Raw genomic sequence first — 18,166 nt, 5'->3', positions numbered from 1 at the left:
AAGGAATACTTTCAATAATTTGAGCATCCTGGGGATCCACCAAATCCCGAATTACTTGCGACTTCCAAGTTCGTGAAATTGGATCTATCAAAGAGTCCACTGTGAGGTCCTGATAAGTGTCCTGTTGATTTTTTTTTTGCTGGTCTCGGACGAGTGGTTGGGAGCCATGAATCACTCCATACAGAGATAGATGACCCCATTCCCACCATTTTGATTAGTCATTTGCTGGCCAGAGATCTATCAGATACAATACTCCTCGAACCATACGACGGGGAGTATGAAGGGATCGGTTCTAGCGGTGAGGCATTCCTATAGTACCGTCCTTTAAAAACTCTTGCAAAAAGAGTTGAAGGCTTCTCTATCAGCCTCCACAATTGCTTTCCAAGCATAGCCGTATTGAAATCTGTTATGTCCTTAAAACCCAGACCTCCTTCGTCCTTATTTGTACATACTTTGTCTCATGACTTCCAGTGTATACCCCTTGTATTTCCCCCTGGGCTCCACCAAAATTTTGATACCGCACTCGTCAATTTCTTCACCGTTGCCTTTGGTAACTGATAAATCGACATCACATGGTTAGGCAAAGCCGTGACTACTGATTTAATGATTACTTTCTTTCCACCTTTAGAAAAAAATTTAAACGTCCATCCATTCACCCTATTATTCAAACGGTCCTGAACAAATCCAAAAACTTGTATCTTGGATCCCCTAAGACTCTCCGGCAGACCCAGATATGATCCCATCCCTCCTAAATTCTGTATCCCTAGGATGTCTCTCAACTCCTGTCTAGTGGACTCCTCAATCTTATGTCCAAATTGAATCGAGGATTTCTGAAAATTAATCAGTTGGCCCGAGACCACCTCATATTCCTTCAAAATCCTAAGGATAGTGTGACATTTTTTCTTCTGTGCCTTACAAAAAAAAAGAATATCGTCTGCGAACAACAGATGAGAAATCGAAGGGCAAGCTCTGGCAACCTTCATTCCCGTGAATTGATTACTCCTTTCAGCCTTCTTAATATTTGCAATCAAAGCCTCAGTACACATGATAAATAGATAAGGGGATAATCTTTGAGGAACTATATGTCCACGCGGCTGCCCATTCAATAAAACATGATATTGAACTGATGATATACATTCCATAATTAATTTAACCCAATGCGGATCAAAACCCATCCTGAGGAGTAACGCTTGAATAAAACCCCACTCCACCCGATCATACGCTTTGCTCATATCCGTCTTAATCGCCATATATTTACTTTGACAAGCCTTATTAGTCCGCAGTCCATGAAACATTTCCTGAGCAATAAGAATATTATCCGAAATCAACCTTCCTGGCACAAATGCTGATTGTGTCTCCGATATTAACCATGGGAGACATAATTTCAAGCGCTGACATAAAACCTTAGAAATAATTTTGTACCCTACATTACACAAACTAATTGGCCTCAACTCTGACATCCTTGTAGGCCTTTTCGTCTTGGGGATCATACAGATATTGGTAATATTTAACCTTGAATCCATTTCTCCTGCGATCAAATAATTATTCACCATCGCAACCAAATCACTTTTGATAATATGCCATGCATGTTGGAAAAAAAGCGCCGTCATCCCATCCGGTCCTGAAGTTTTTTCCGGATGCATCATAAACAAAGTCTGACGAACTTCCTCCTCTGTTGCTGGCCTCAGCAACCCATGATTCATCTGTGGAATAATAGACGGAACTATTTCCCCCAGGAAACTGTCAAAATTTGAAGGAGAAGTAGTACTAAACAAATCTTCAAAGTAGTCCACCGCCACCTTTTCTACTCCCTTCTCTTCCGTTATCCAATTACCAGTCTCATCATAAAGACCCACAATCCTATTTCGAACCCTTCTTTGTTTTGTCAAAGCATGATAGAATTTAGTATTTAGGTCTCCACATGAATACCACATATTCCGACTTTTTTGGTGCCAATACTCCTCCTCATCCTTATAAGCCTCTTGCAATTTCCTAGAGACTTCCAAAATCTCCTCTTGCGTTCTATTATTATCCGATTGGACATCTTCCAGTGCTTTTTGGAGATTCTGAATTTTGTCCTTTCCATAAGGTGGGTTATTTTTCCGCCACGCTGCAATTTCATGTCGAGCATTGCTAATTTTTGAAACAACATCCCCTGTCTGTCCTTCATTATTTTCCAGCCAGCCTGAGGCTATTGATTCCATGAGGCCATCATGTCCGATCCAACGTTTATCAAACCTAAACTGGCCTCGTCTACGGTAGACTTTATCCTCCAGAAAAGCTACCACTGGTCGATGGTCAGACGCTACCATTCCTAGGTACTCAGTATAAGAACAGGGAAAAAGTGTGTGCCAATCTTCGTTTGCTAGAGCCCGATCTAGCCGACATCTGATCGTTACTGCCCCCTTTCCTTTTCCCCTTCTCCCCTGCCATGAAAATTTGTTTCCCCGAGCTGGAAACTCCAACAAACCGCAGTTTCTAATCATATCATTGAAAGGAACAAAAGAGCTTGCGCTTCTGAAAGAACCCCCAGCTTTTTCATGATTTCCGGTAATCTCGTTTAAATCTCCAATAATGAACCAAGGGTCTGTTCTCGATAACCCATACCTCGTCAACCGCTCCCATACCTGTTCCCTCAATTTTTGTACCGGTTCTCCATACACAAATGTAAGATAAACTTTTTTCCCAAGTGCCACCGCCTCTACATCAATCATCCTATTACTCGAATAGAGAATCTGAACCTGGTATTCATTATTGTAAAAAAGCGCCAAACCCCCACTCTGTCCATTAGGATCCACTGTCACCAAGCGATCATATCCAACATGTGATTGAAATTTCCAAAATATCTTTTAATAAAAATTAAAAAATTAAAAACAAAAAACAAAAAACACATAACTAAATTAATATTAATCACGTAAAATTCTTAATTTTATATAATTGAAAAGAAAATATTGAGTGATTTTTAAGTTTTATATATTAATAATAAATTTTTGGTACCAAAACAAATTCAAAAAGTTATAATACGTAGGGTGGTAAGATTATTTTTTGACATCTATGATAAGAATTTTCAAATAAAAACATAAATAATAATTCATCGTTATAGTCTTTTTATGAATAACTAATAAGTAATTATAAAACATTTATGCCTACATGCCCTGGCTAAACACCTAATTAAAATAAAATGAAACATACGAACTATTTTATTAGTTTGTAGTATTTACTCTAAGTTCAGTTTCAAATGAAGGAGTATAAAAAATTTCACAGATCATAAAAGACGACAAAAAGTTAAAAATAAAATGAAATAACTATTTTTTCCGCTTGATTGGTAAACAAAAGTAAAACAATTTTACTCTATTAATTTTACTCTAATTCAACCAAACAATCACCGGACTAAGTCACCTGACTCGCCTATGGTAAACACAATACTTAAAATCTAAAATCTCAATACACATACACAGAAAAGAAGCATAAAATTTCCACAAAACGCATATTCATGGTTTCCTTCTTTTTTGATTCCCGTATTGAAGGAAAAGCTTACTCATTTCACCGCCAGAAGCCATCGGTCGAGACATATATACGAGGCATTTTTTTCTAATAACTTCTCCTGAAATATCAGGGTAGTTTATAAGGATAAATAAATAGGATCACTCCCTACTAATACACATATTCATTTAAGTTGTTTTTTATTTGTTTCAACAAGAGGCTATACTATCATTTACATTGTTACTACTAAATAAATAGGATCACTCCCTTTTTCGAACGATATTTAATAGGATCATTTAGGGCCATCTCAAAATATACTAAAGCCATGTTCAAAAAAAAAAATTAACTATATATTTAACAATGTAATGAAATGATTTTAAAAGTAAATAGATTTATCTATATATATTTTAGGTTTCTCTTCCAGTTATAAACTAGAAATTTAAGAATACATTAAAATTTTTGATATTTTAAACCAATGTATTTATTTGGAAATTTTCTTAATATTTTTTCTGCTTTTGGACTCAGGTCCTGCTCGACCGCTCCACTAGCACATGCTATTAGACGGTATTGGGATCATTACTACCTTTGCAAGAAACTGTTCAATTTTGCATCGATTTTATATAAAGATGCCACCAGGGACGAATCCAAGATTTATTTTTACTGGGTGCACAAAAGGTTTAATAGGGACAATTTAATAAAATACTCAAACTAAATTTCATTTTGCTTTTTTATTCCCAAACGTTTTGTTACCAAGTTTTATACCCAAACTAATTGTAGACAATCTTTAAAAAATTATAATATTAGTTTTAGTTTTAATTTCAAATTTTTTTTTCATGAAGTTTAAAACTAATTTTTTTATTTTATTCATAATTAAAAATTTCTAAATTTTAAATTTGATCCAAAAATTTGTTATTTTTATTATACAACTTAAAATAAAATTTGAAAAGTTTAAGATTTATTTTTGAATATTAGAGATATTTTAAGTTTTATTTGAAACTTATTAATATTTTGGATTAAAATGAGTATAATTTAGGTATTAGCATGAGCACAAATTTAAAAATAAGCATTTTAAAATAAGAAAAATAAACCGTTTGGTTATTAAATTGGGTGGCAAAAACTTTTAAGTATTAAAATGTAACGAAATTTAGTTATTGGAATTTTCCCTAGATGTAAAGTTGCACATTATCGTAGATATATTCAAAATTTGCTAAGAAATATATCAAATTTTAAAAGATTATGGGTGCATGGTGCACCCCTCTCTCCATGCATTAGCTTCGCCACTGGAAGCCACACTGGTTGGAACATAAATATCGATAATGGAAAATGGGGGGCATCTCGTTATTTTTAGGTCTAAAAGAAAATTTTGGGTTCTTGTAGTTTTCACATAAAACGTATCATCTTTCTATATGTTTTGTTTACTTATTTTTGTTTTAAACTTGAAAAAAGAAGAAAATTGAAGACCTGCAAGCAGTTTAGACTTTCTAATATGTATAACGACTCAAATGATCTTTGTAACCAGACTTTCTAATAAATATAAGAAGTTAGAAGCAAATACGCAAAACATCAATCAAAATGAAAATTAGAAAAAGATTCAAACGTAACCAAAACAATAGAAAAAGACTCAACACTTGTCCACATCCAAGGGCCAATTCAATAAAAAAAAGACTCAACATTTAACATTACAGCAGATAAATTACATTTGACTTACTGTTCAGCATTTTTCCTAACTTTAAAATATAATATTAACGAATACGATATCATTTTTAGTTCCTTTTTAATATTTATTGTTTTTCCATATATTAGAAACATGTTAAAAGTTTGTCGGAAAAAAAAAACGACTTAACTATTGATGAAAAATATATATACAAAGGCTTGAGACGAATCATTTTCAAAATCATGACAAAATTTATAGTTAAATTAACTGATAGTATGAAAAAGTCCTTATGTAAACGGCAAATGGAGGGCATCTCGTTATGCTTAGGTCAAAAAGAAAATTTTGGGTTCTTGTAGTTTTCACATAAAACGTATCATCTTTCTAAATGTTTTGTTTTCTTGTTTTTGTTTTAAACTTGAGAAAGAAGAAAATTTCAATAGCTGCAAGCAGTTTAGACTTTCTAATATGTATAACGAGTCAAATGATCTTTGTAACGAGACTTTCTAATAAATATAAGAAGTTAGAAGCAATTAGGCAAAAGATCAATCAAAATGCAAATTAGAAAAATATTCAAACGTAACCAAAACAATAGTAAAAGACTCGACACTTGTCCACATCCAAGGGCCAATGCAATAAAAAAAAGACTCAACATTTAACATTACAGCAGATAAATTACATTTGACTTACTGTTCAGCATTTTTCCTAACTTTAAAATATAATATTAATGAATATGATATCATTTTTAGTTCCTTTTTAATATTTATTGTTTTTCCTTATATTAGAAACATGTTAAAAGTTTGTCGGAAAAAAAAACGACTTAACTATTGATTAAAAATATACAAAGGCTTGAGACGAATCATTTTCAAAATCATGACAAAATTTATAGTTAAATTAACTGATAATATGATAACGAAACGACCAGAATAGCCTTATCGTCTTCTCTTCCAAGCTCACAAATCGAGACAACCGCTTCTTCCATGGATTCCGACGCCGGCAGCTCCTTAGCTCGCCGGCGTCACCGTCCCTTCTCTCCGTTTCTCTATTTTATCTCTCCCTTTGTCTCTTTTATAGACTTGCTCCAAGTTTGTCTCTTGTTCTTAGGCTTCTTAAGTTCTTCTTTTGTTCATGGTTGTGCAAGCTGTCGTTGCTGCCATATCCAAACCTGTTGGCTCTTGTTTCTCACTTGTAGTCCAGCTCCGTCCGTCACAGCTGCATTGGTACCAAATCTGACTTTTGAGGGTTGCGTTTGTACTGCATTATCTCGTTCTCCAAAGACCGCCGTACTGTCAGATCTGTTCTTCTCTTCGTCTTCGTGGGCGATGAACTTTCTCCTTATGGGGAAGACATGTTCTAATTTATCTTGTTGTGAACGAAGCTTCTGTGTTGGTGTTTTTCGATGTTCATTCGCCAGATCTACAAGCCTTGGTTGCTCTGAGCTCTACTCCACATCCTCCGAAGCGAATCGACTATTGTCAGAAGACCCAAAGACCAATCACCTTTCAATGCCATTACCGTTCACAGTTGCTAAGCCCGGTGCTTGCCCTCCTTTCCATAGCAAGACAGATTCAGGTGACAAAAGGCTTAACTTTGGTTTCATCGATACTCTTTGGCTCCGATACGGTAAAATTGGTGTCCAGATTCTTTTGTTGGCCACAGCTTCCGCCATTCCGTAAAATCTCGTCAAGCGTTTTTATTGTTACGCCGGTGTAAAGGTGGCACGTGCTTCATCGTCAAATTCACTTGCTCTCCACCGTCAATTATTCAGTGAGGCACTATATCCAAGCGCTTTAGTTCATATGTCTCGAGCTTGTCAACCGAAGCTTGCTAGTTTGAGCTCAAGTCAATGCTTTGTATCATCTTCTACTTTGAGACTTCTAAAGCTTCAATCAAGCAGTCCTATAAATTTATCTTTTGTGGATAAGTTTATTAAAACTTCCTCTCGACAGGGCCGAGAGAGATCGTGATCCCCTTTCTCCTTCTCACAGGAGAGAATCATTTCACCAAAGTTCCTCCTGTTAAGTGGTGATCTTCTTCAAGTGTTGAAAATCCGGAAAATTTACCTTTATCCTAGCCGTTTGCTATCTTATGTGAAGGTCCGCTTGGGACCGGTAGATGCAACGATCCTCATCGGATTGAGAGTCGAGGTTTGGGATAGGGTTGCGACGTCACATGTTACTCTGACTAATCGTTCGTTATTTGCAGAGTTTGAAGTGCGGTATCAGTCTCTTATAGATTGGATCGCAAGTGGTAACTTTGATATCTTGCATAACGCCTTATCAATCACAAGTTTGTGTCTCTATCCTTGTTCTATGTTGGTTTATATGCTTGGGAGTTAGCCTTTTGGCTTGCACATCGTATCTTGTACGATGATGCTTTTAATCTTGTAATCACTTAAACTATGAACGAAGAATATGGTGCAAAAAAAAAAATACTGATAATATGAAAAAGTCCTTATGTAAACGAAGAGAGAATCTTTTAAAAATCATTTGAAGTCACTTCCTTAATAGCAATTTTTATACATGTTGGTTAGGTCATTTATAAATGTTTATAGTCGTCTATACAAACTGGTTGAAGGTTTTATATATAAAACATTCTAAAACATTTATAAAACAATTATAAGTTGAGATAATTAATTATGAACATGAAGAAATTTTGTAATTTTGTATACCAGTTCATAGCAAAAGAAATATCATAAATATTCATAAATTAGTTTACACAAATGATATACATGAAAAATTTACCTTAATGTATAATATTTTAACAAAATGATATCAATAAAAAAGGTGTTTCTAACAATTTGTACAAAAGAAGATGAATATTTGAAAACTGATTAATAGATCATGCTACTGTGGTTTATGCTAAATGGTGAATATTCGATGAACTTCCAGCAAAGAAGAAGTATGTTCAACTTCTATAAGAATATTTATATATATATATATAATTTTATTTTATTTTTTTCAGTACATGACTATGACTTCGATTTTTAATAATCTGTGACTTAACTAAAACAACTAAAAAATCCAAAATATAAACAAGATATACTACATAGTTTACATATATAGGTGATATCATACAAATACAATCACTGTTGCTAAACTATATGCCATAATATTTGAATTACATAGAATGAAAGAAAGAGAAAATAAGAAAACAAATTATTTGTTCACGATGAATTTCTCCAATAGTGTGTTCAAATATAAACTGATATTTGTGTATTTAATATGATTTTCATATTTTGTTAATTTTGATCTCTCTTTCGATTATATTTAGTCGTTTTTTGGCATTCTAGTGAAAATGTCATTTTTTAAACAGTTCTAGTAAAAAAGGTTCTATTTCTAGACTTTGTATGATTTTAACATTTTTTTTTTGTTAGTTTTGATCTTTTTCTTTGAATCTTCTACTAGTCATTTTCATGTCCCTCAAGTGAATGATTTTTCATATATGTCCGCTATGTTTATGTTTATGTCTTTTTCTATATTGCTACATGTTTAGTTACTAGTTTTAGTTGGATCATAGGTTGCCATTGACTTTTTTTTGGTAATCGGGGATCTCAAAGACTGTTTTGCATTCAGGTACGCGAAACCATATCCTTAAGAGCGCGACTAGGTGACTATTGCTACTCAAATCCAATATTAAATTTTCATCTGGAACTCCTTTACCACTATGCTAAGGTGGCTTGGTTGTTGTTATTTACTTTGAACATCAAAAATTCCATAAATATATTCTCAAATGTGTTTCTGCGTTGTTTCGTGCTTGTCTCTTTACATAAGAGACCTATATCTAATGGTTAGCTATTAAACTAAAATTTACAATAAAAAATAAGTTACTGGCACATGACTTAATCCAATTAATTATAATTATGTCATGTGTGACCATTCTAAAATTTATCTCATATATTAACTATGAACTATAAATAAATTATACTATGCTCATGAAAAATACTAAGTCAGACTAAAATTATTAATTAAATTTGTCCGAAATTTAAGACTTTATAATTTTTGTTCAAAATTTTTGTACGAGATGAGTCAGAGAAATATTAACTGGAGGTAATATTTAGTACACACACATATATATAGTCTAATTTTGATGTAAGTCCCTCACATAGAAAATCAAATAATTTAGAGGGCCATCCCATCAAGTCATCAACTATGTGAAAATACTTATACAAAAGTTACTAATAAACTAAAAATAATCTGATTAGTTATTTATTATCTAGAAACCCTAATAATTATAATTTTGAAGATGTAACACCTAAATTTTATTTTTATAGTGAAACCAAACGATATTTTAAACACTATATATATGTATGCTTAATGTCTCTACAAGAATCATTCATTCATCCATAATCTTTAAGTAGAATTGTTTGGTAAGGAAGACGAAAAGAAGATGACAACAGCAGTCGAGATGGCCTCACACTCTCAGGTCTCTTTTCTCCTGTTTGCTACGCATCTACGATCAATTCTTCTCCTCTCTCGCTAAATCAATTTATTAACAGGTTTTAATGGAAGATAAATATACTGTTAGAATCTTGACACTAAACAGACCAAACCAGATGAATGCTCTGTCTTGGAACGTGGTATTGATTTCTTCCCTTGTTATTTCTTTCTCGCTTCCTTGCACTAGTCTTACATATTTGGTTTAAATGAATCTTCTCTAGATCACTCGGTTGCTGCAACTGTTCCTCGCATATAAGGATGACCCCAGAGTGAAACTAGTCATCCTAAAGGTAATTTATATCCTTATCTCTTCCAGTTTGCACAAGCTGCTATTGCAATAACTTTTCCACAGGGTCAGGGAAAATCATTTTGTGCTGGTGGCGATGTTCGACCTGTTATTTGTGACATCGTACAGGGTATATAGCACCCTCCCATCTTTCTTTCTTGCTTACTTCCAGCTTCTAAGCGTTCTTTTCTATTTTCGAGTATTAGGCAAATGGAGACTCGGTGCCGATTTCTTCTCAGATCAATACACGCTCAACTACGTCATGGCCACATATAGCAAAATTCAGGTATGTTGAGGTTGAAAAAATTGATGTCGGTTCAAAATATAGGATATGGGTAGTTCCATATATATACACTAATACGTTTAATAAGCATTTATTATATAACAAAAGCATATATCATATAAAAACGTCATTGGAAAAGTTGGATCATTTTTGTAGAATGCCCATGATAATGAATCAAAATATTATATAAAATTTTTATGAATTAAAGTGAATATTTTATAGGCTATTTTGATAGTTTCTTTTAGGTTTCATTTTGTAATTTAATATTTGTACGTAATTATATTGTTATTTCCTTTTATTTTGTTATTTTTCATCTACAAGTATTGAATAGTTGATTCATGGATTATGATCCAGGTTTGGATATCCAGATCTTTTTAGTGAGCTTCTCATGTTTTCCATACTGTTTTCAATTTATAGATTTCAATTATGAATGGTATTGTCATGGGAGGCGGAGCTGGTGACAAGTAGACAGTATAGTTTTCTTAAACATGTTCATGGTTGACAAGTAGAGAGCGAGCTGTGAATATGCTCATATCTTTAAGGCTTTTTTCAAAGGTTTTTGCCATGCCTGAGACAGAACTGGGGCTCTTTCCAGATGTTGGTGCCTCATACTTCTTGTCAAGGCTCCCTGGCTTTTTTGGTAACAAAGTTCATTTGTTTTTGCATGTAGACAAAATATTGAGCCTATCTCTTTTTCTCATCCTTCATGTCTTCTTTGTTCAGGAGAGTATGTTGGCCTCACAGGAGCTAGGTTAGATGGCGCCGAAATGCTTGCTTGTGGTCTTGCAACTCATTTTGTGCCTTCGACGGTATGAACTTTTAATATTGCTTATGTCTTTAGTGTTTCCAATTGTCGGGATGGTAGCAACTTGCCAGCTAATGGACTATGGCACCTTGTGATGAAACCATAATGTTAAAAACGAGATTACCATTTTTTTGAACTAAGAGATTATGTATGACACGCGTTGAAAAAAGTATTAGCATAGTAGTAACGTGTGCGTATATATTTGTATGCAGAAACTTGATAGCATAATTATGTAAATATATATATAAAACAACTTTTACGTTTTTTTTGTTGGAAGAATTAATAGCATAGATGGTCAATTTTGGCCTATTAACCCCCAATATATAGGTTTATCCATTAGCGCTATATTAAGACGCCATCAAAACACAAATATGGGTCCACCATTTCTTGCACTATATCTGTCTTTTGAGTAGTCTTGGGCTTGATGGTCTATGTTGATTGTTTAATTTATGTATGCTGATAACCAAACTTTATGTCTGTAAAATTTCCTAGTGTCTTTTTCCTTGATATAAAAAGCCATTATATTTTAGATTATTATTAGGCACTATTTGCTCCACCAAGAAACTTAACTTGTAAGGTTACTCCATGTAACAGAGGTTGACTGCACTAGAAGCAGATCTTTGCAGAGTTGGTTCAAATGATCCAGATACCTTTTCCTCAAAAATTCTAAATGCATACACTCAGCATCCCCACCTGAAACAGCATAGTGCTTACCACAGGCATGTGTATATTGTTTTATCTCTTTTCACTTGTATTTGATCAGTTTAATTTGCTGGATCACTAGGTAAAGAGCTAAGACAATTTTCTCTATATATTGTTAGAAAAAAAATGATCTCTATATTTGACTATGATTGCATTTACATGTTTTGAAATGTTTCAACCTTGTCACCGCGTTAACTTTCAATCGTTATCCAATAGAAACAATGTCTTGGTTACATCTTCGATGAAAATAGTTTTGTTAGCTGCTTTAAAAAAAACTGTTTCTATATGCAGGTTAGATGTTATTGATAAGTGCTTCTCGAGAAGAACGGTGGAAGAGATAATATCTGCACTTGTAATTTTTTCATCAATATATAGGAAAATTTTACTTGCATGCATTCCTGAGTAACTGAATTACACTTTGACAATGTATTCTACCATCATTTCATATGTGTTGGTTAGGAGAGAGAGGCCATTCAGGAGCCAGATGAATGGATCTCAGCTACACTTCGAGCTTTGAAGAAGGCTTCACCAGCAAGCCTTAAAATCTCTCTTAGATCGGTTAGTTCCTCAAAATGTGTCACGTGTAGTAATGGGATAGAACTGACGTCCTGTATAAAATTTCAGATAAGAGAAGGACGGTTTCAGGAGGTGGGGGAGTGTCTTATCCGTGAGTATAGAATGGTGTGTCATGTGTTGAAGGGCGAACTAAGCAAAGATTTGGTGGAGGTGTTTTCTGCTTTCCTGATTGATTGTATATCTTCGTTCTGAAACTGTCGTTATTGTAGAGGTCATTCCAACACCGTGTCTTAATCACGCAGGGTTGCAGAGCCGTAGTGATAGACAAAGATAGGAAACCAAAGGTTTAACAGAAACTCTTCATTTATTATTTGTGGGTATCTCATATTGTTGATATAATGTCATAAATATTGACTTACAGTGGAAGCCACGACGACTGGAGCAGGTGACGGATAACATGGTAGACCAGTACTTCAAGAGAATGGATGAAGAGGAAGGATGGGAGGATCTAAAAAGCTTCCACCAAGGATTAACTTGCCTTCTTCAATAATCGCAAAGCTGTGAATTGGAGAAGGTGCTGGAGCTGATGTGATTATCCATTGTTCGAAGCCTATCTTCCAATTATCTCGTTGTTGCTTGTCACGCAATCTTTTTGAAAGTATTCAGTTAGTGTTCAATGGTGAGAGAATTGGTTTCCCTTATGTTTAAGGATTACGATTGTAAACTTCCTTTGCTTCCTTTATTTCATGTTTAAATCAAAAATAAATAAAATAGCATACTTATGTTTTACCTCTTTCTAAACCAACAATGACAATTTTTTTTATCCCACAGTCTAAGCACATTTCCGTTGGTAAAAAACAAAAAGAAACATCTCTATTTAAGATAGTTCATTATCTTTTTAGATTTATTTTTTTACTATTAACTGAACCAACCAGAAACGGGTTTTATGAGTAGAAATGGCCCATAGGACAAACGATTCAAGTGATGGATTATAACATATATCATGACTCATGAGAGAACATATTTTTGTTTAATTTTTTTATATTTTTATTAGTTTACATATTAAAAACTTTCTATAAGTGTTTATATGTAAACTTCATTTATGATATTTTGATAATATGAATATTTGTCAGAAAACTTGGCATTTTTGGAAGTTTATATCAACAAATGATTTTAGTATTGACTAACAATGGTTAACTTCATCGAGTCCCGTACACTATATTTGCGAAGTGATTTTGCCACATGTCTTTTCTACAATCAATTTCACAAAACAAATATGACATGGCTACTGAAATTGATAACATGTCTTATAGCTTAATATGACATGAACAATTGCATTTAATGTTAATTTATATTTTTGGTAATTTTTAAAAATATGATAATAACTCATATATTACATTTAATATCAATTTATATTTTTGGAAATTGTTTTAGAATATGGGAATAACTCATAAATCATCATTAAATATATTCACATATGGCATTATAAATTTCGAAATATAATTTAATTATATATTTTTAAATTATAAAATTTTATTACTAAAATTTTCAAAAATGTATACAATTTTTTTAGAAAATTATTAAAATTTAATCATAAAATCATTATTTTCTTATATATTTACAAATTTTATAAATATTGTTTAATTTTATTTTTTGGTAATTATGCATGTTTTACAAATTTATTTAATATATTTAATTTAAATAAATAGATAGAAAAATGTATCTAAGATTATAGTTTCAAATATATACATGCATATTCTTAAATAAATTTTTTATGTTTAATTAAATCAAATTTACATTAAAATATTGATACGAAAAAGAAAATTTAAAATATTAATAAAATTTTATTTTAAAATATAATTTATATTTATTTGTTAAAAAATATTTTAAATTTTTTTACTGCACATGGTGCAGGAAGACACCTAGTGGACAAATATATTAGTCACTGAGAGGGTTATAAAGGGTGCAATTCTTACTTTTGAAATTCGAAGGCTTATCTATACTATTATTTATGAAGTGATTTTTCTGATTTGTCTTACTCTTCATAATTTTAGCTAATTTTTGCTTATTTGTCATATTCTTATTAGTTTTTAACTTAAATATTTAAATAAATTAATTTAAATAATATAACTATTTTGAAATTCTATTTATATGAAGCGATTTTACTGATTTGTCACATTTTCCATGATTTTAGCTAATTTTTTTTATTTTTCATATTCTTATTTATTTTTAACTTAAATATTTAATTTATTAATTTAAATAGTAGAAATATTTCGAAATTTCTATATAATTTATTAATTTAAATAATATATCTATGATTTTGCTGATTTATCACATTTTCTATGATTTTAGTTAATTTTGTTTATTTGTCATATTTTTATTAGTTTTTAGCTTAAATCATTAATTTATTAATTTAAATAATATAACTATCTCGAACTTTCTAATTGAAATTAGAATTATAAATATTTTAACTTTCACAAGTGAAGACCAATTCTTATTTTCATGTGACGTAAGAGGTTTTAAACTCTATAGTTTCATTTTTCTCATTCATTCCAAATTGTATCGGTTATAGTTTTTGTTTCATCCTCTAGGTATAGTGTTTTGTGGTTGTTTCAATTGCTTGTGTTCTCTTCATCACTTTCATGCTGATGTGAATATTCTGTTTTCAGTGGTTCAAACATTTTGTGCAGGTCAAACAATATTATTGGTTGGAGTTGTTTGCATTAACGGCTATATGAAAAACATCAAAGCTTAATTCTCTCTTTATCTCTAGATCTTTTTTGGGTTCTTGACATCTATATTTATATACTTTCGATATTTGTTTTATGTTTAGTTGAAGTTTTATGTTTTTCTTGCTTTTGTTGAGTTTAAAGACTAGGAAGCAAATATGTTTTGTTACGTACAGTTTGGAATTATGAATTAGTTATTCTAAATTATTTAATGGTAATTATTTCACGTGTAAGAAAACATATGTTTTGCTATTAAGTTTGGAGAGTTCACTATGTAATCATGTTATGAACATGTGTTTAATGGTTTATTTTCTAAAAAGGCTAAAGTAGATATTATAGATAATTAGACTTATCATTGTATAATAATTACAATAATAAAACTATCATTATCTTTTTTTTTTGTTTTATGAAATGTAAACTTATGAAATATTAAGATAAGTTAATGAATATATTTATCAAGTAAACCAATGCAATATTATCATTATCTCAATTCATTTTTTCAAAAAGTTTTCTTCTAAAGTTTACTTGACTTTTGTGTGTTTCAATGTTTTTTGGTAATTTAATGCATTTTTCTGGTTTAAAAATACAAAGTAGATTAACAGAGACCAAAATTTTACATTCTTTGTTGTCAAAAAAAAGATTACATTCTTAGTTTATTTTATTGTGTGCAATATTTGATATATATTTATACTCTCATGGTCTCATAGTTTTATGGCTGTGCTTTGTGTTAAGAAGACGTATACCGAGATAAAAATCAAAGAAAACTAAAATGATTAAAGATATACAAAATAAGTTATCATCATATTTAAATCATAATACATATATTAATAATTATTAGTAAAACGATTATGCCCGCATATGCGGACAAAACACCTAGTTATCTATCAATTAATGCAACTTAATACTTTATGTAGTTTTAAATTGACTTTTCATATTTTAAATATATACTAGATGTTGATCCACGCTTTCAAAATGAATATATTTTTAATCATTTGATAAAAAAAAAAATTAAAAATTTTACTAAAAAAAATAGTTTAAAATTTGTTCTGGCTTTCAAGCCGCGTTTGCATATTACTCAGACCCGTGGTAGAACCGATTCGTATATAAATTCAGTTCATAATTACTAAAACCTCAAAAAATCGCTATTTACCCGTAATTCGATAATGATTGATCCAATAGAGCTCAAAAATCAGATAATATTTTTATAAGATTGATTAATTTTTAGTATTAATTTAGTATTCCAATTCTTTAGTTCAAAAATGGAGTGATAGGTAATGTTAATAATCAATTTACTCATTACTCCATTTTGAAGTTAAATTTTTTTATTTACACGATAGTTCTTTTAATCTTGTTTTTATTTCATACTTAAAATTCAAAAATAGTACAATAACATGAAAAGAAATATGATTTCCGTGATAAATTATTTAATAATTTTATATAAAGATGCATAAACTAATAAAAATACTAAAACAAAACATAAAAAAATAAAATAAATATAATATTAAATAAGTGATTTAATAATCGAGTAAATCATTTTGGAACTGGCAAGATCGATGAAATATTATCCAAACGATGAAAATGAACGGTTTTAAAAGTTTCTTGCTCAATTTAGGAAAATCGAAGATAAAGAAGCTCATTATTCATTATGAATGCATCAATTGATAATTTGTGGAAAAAATATTCCAATAATGAATTGCCACACAAACACAGCTCTCGGCTCAAGCCTGTTGCTGATAGGACAAACCATTCACAGTGAGACCTCCATCAACACAAATGGTTTGACCAGTAATATATGAAGCTGCGGGTAGACACAGAAAAGCCACAAGGGATGCAACCTCTTTTGGCTCTCCAGCGCGACCTAGTGGAGTTCTATTAAACAAGCTCTTCTTGTAGCCGGCATTTCCGAGGAGCTGATTTTTTTTTTCAAAGAAGAAAAAAAGAGAAGAGAATGAAAAGTGCATGAGATAATTTGGGGGAAAAAAGAAAAAAAATCTGTAGAGTTTGTTGCTCATTACAGGTTGAGCCATAGCAGTCTGGATAAAATTAGGAGCAACAGCGTTGGCTCTTATGTCGTCTCGTGCCCATTCACACGCCAAATTTCGTGCTAGTTGATTTATAGCTCCTACACATACACACAATGAAAAAAATATACGTGTCAATCTAACCAACTTACTTTGTAGCTTAACAACAAATTCATAAAAGATATGTTTCATTCTTTTACCAAACATCATTTGAAAATTAACAGGTAATCCAAAATGTTCCTTAGAAAATGTATGAAATTAGAATTTTACATAATGAGACATATGAATCCATAATACTATTGGGCCCCTCTACTTATGAGTCAATCGATGTACCTTTGGTTAAACAATAGATAGAGCCACCTTCCATCGATACAACCCCTGCAACAGAAGAAATAAAGACAATGCTTCCAAATCCAGAAGCTTTTAGGAGAGGATGTGAAAGTTGGCTAAGATGATAAGCTGATTCTAAGTTTGTTGAAATATGGAACGAGAAATCGTCAGCCAGATATTCTGTTGTTGGCTTTGTGCGAAGTCCGCCAACGTTGTTCACCTATATGTTGACCAAAACAAGAGTAATAAAAGCCGCCCTATATATATCACTATCTAATAGCTATTTTTTCCAAAAGAATTTGTTTAATTTCTTTAAATTAATTAACTTACAAGAATGTTGAGCTTGCCATCGAACATCATTGAGACGGTCTGCATAAGTGTTTCTCTAGCGGGACGTGAGGATACATCACAGATTGAACCACTAACTGGAAACCCTTTCTTTTCCCATTCAATTAAACTTTGATTTAGCAGTATTTCAGATATGTCGCATACATAGATTCTAGCTCCAAAACAGGCTAGCTCCTCTACTATGGCATGCCTAAAACAGTCAAAATCAAATAAATTGAGCAAAATATTATATAAAAGCAGAAGAGTAGAGGAGAACACGAACCCAATTCCGCTGGCTCCACCTGTTACAAGAGCAGTCATCCCTTGAAGACTCCATCTTTTATCCATTTTTGTTCGCCACTGATTAGAAATGACCAAAGATGCTACATAACATATATATAGATGCTAAGTACATCATATACGTAGCTAATGACGTTTCGTTTCGTTGAAAATTCTAGCATTATTTAAAAACGAATTAGTGACAAAAATTTAGAGAGAAATTAGCTAAATGGCTAATGAAAAAAAATGCAAAATAATATTTTAATGTTCTGATTGTTAAATGTTACATGACATGTATTTATTCATAACATATTA

General features: G+C 31.8%; 3 protein-coding genes across 5 annotated transcripts in view; 1 reads left to right on the top strand and 2 right to left on the bottom strand.

The window, feature by feature from the left end:
- Positions 1 to 1,678, bottom strand: part of LOC106339444 (tropinone reductase homolog At2g30670-like) — an 11,710-nt gene extending 10,032 nt beyond the window's left edge. Inside the window, exon 1 of the mRNA XM_013778255.1 lies at positions 1,665 to 1,678. The gene's annotated coding sequence lies outside the window, so the exon portion shown is untranslated. The remainder of the gene's footprint in view (positions 1 to 1,664) is intronic.
- A 7,860-nt stretch (positions 1,679 to 9,538) lies between these two features.
- Positions 9,539 to 12,715, top strand: LOC106341080 (probable 3-hydroxyisobutyryl-CoA hydrolase 3). Of its 2 annotated transcripts, none has more exons than XM_013779893.1 (14): positions 9,539 to 9,559; positions 9,633 to 9,713; positions 9,795 to 9,863; positions 9,926 to 9,989; positions 10,066 to 10,145; positions 10,560 to 10,599; positions 10,660 to 10,782; positions 10,866 to 10,951; positions 11,542 to 11,666; positions 11,941 to 12,001; positions 12,109 to 12,207; positions 12,274 to 12,375; positions 12,468 to 12,509; positions 12,587 to 12,715. In XM_013779893.1, exons 1-14 carry the CDS (start codon positions 9,542 to 9,544, stop codon positions 12,713 to 12,715), a joined length of 1,119 nt encoding a protein of 372 aa, XP_013635347.1. In that variant the 5' UTR covers positions 9,539 to 9,541. The 2 variants fall into 2 exon arrangements, with proteins under 2 accessions (XP_013635347.1, XP_013635346.1); XM_013779892.1 differs by having other exon boundaries at positions 9,542 to 9,559; positions 10,654 to 10,782.
- Positions 12,716 to 16,390: 3,675 nt separating this feature from the next.
- On the bottom strand, positions 16,391 to 17,925 carry LOC106339839 (tropinone reductase homolog At2g30670-like). Of its 2 annotated transcripts, none has more exons than XM_013778707.1 (5): positions 17,856 to 17,925; positions 17,576 to 17,783; positions 17,249 to 17,465; positions 16,910 to 17,016; positions 16,391 to 16,804 (listed from the first exon to the last, which is right to left on the bottom strand). In XM_013778707.1, exons 1-5 carry the CDS (start codon positions 17,918 to 17,920, stop codon positions 16,613 to 16,615), a joined length of 789 nt encoding a protein of 262 aa, XP_013634161.1. In that variant the 5' UTR covers positions 17,921 to 17,925; the 3' UTR covers positions 16,391 to 16,612. The 2 variants fall into 2 exon arrangements, with proteins under 2 accessions (XP_013634161.1, XP_013634162.1); XM_013778708.1 differs by having other exon boundaries at positions 17,576 to 17,786; positions 17,857 to 17,909.
- Between the last annotated feature and the right edge of the window lie 241 nt (positions 17,926 to 18,166).

This window comes from Brassica oleracea, chromosome C4 (genome assembly GCF_000695525.1).
Source record: "Brassica oleracea var. oleracea cultivar TO1000 chromosome C4, BOL, whole genome shotgun sequence".
In the NCBI taxonomy this organism is placed as follows: Eukaryota; Viridiplantae; Streptophyta; class Magnoliopsida; order Brassicales; family Brassicaceae; genus Brassica; species Brassica oleracea.
This window is presented reverse-complemented; position numbering and strand designations above follow the sequence as displayed.

What these genes read in the sequence shown, in the direction of transcription:
- LOC106341080 (XM_013779892.1), top strand. An exon ending in TGTCATGGGAGGCGGAGCTG is followed by an intron (nt 10,600 to 10,653) that starts GTGACAAGTAGA and finishes TGACAAGTAGAG; the next exon opens with AGCGAGCTGTGAATATGCTC. An exon ending in CAGCATAGTGCTTACCACAG is followed by an intron (nt 11,667 to 11,940) that starts GCATGTGTATAT and finishes TTCTATATGCAG; the next exon opens with GTTAGATGTTATTGATAAGT.
- LOC106339839 (XM_013778707.1), bottom strand. Translation starts at nt 17,920, where the DNA reads ATGGATAAAAGATGGAGTCTTCAAGGGATGACTGCTCTTGTAACAGGT. An exon ending in ATGGCAAGCTCAACATTCTT is followed by an intron (nt 17,466 to 17,575) that starts GTAAGTTAATTA and finishes GTCAACATATAG; the next exon opens with GTGAACAACGTTGGCGGACT. An exon ending in AGACTGCTATGGCTCAACCT is followed by an intron (nt 16,805 to 16,909) that starts GTAATGAGCAAC and finishes AAAAAAAATCAG; the next exon opens with CTCCTCGGAAATGCCGGCTA.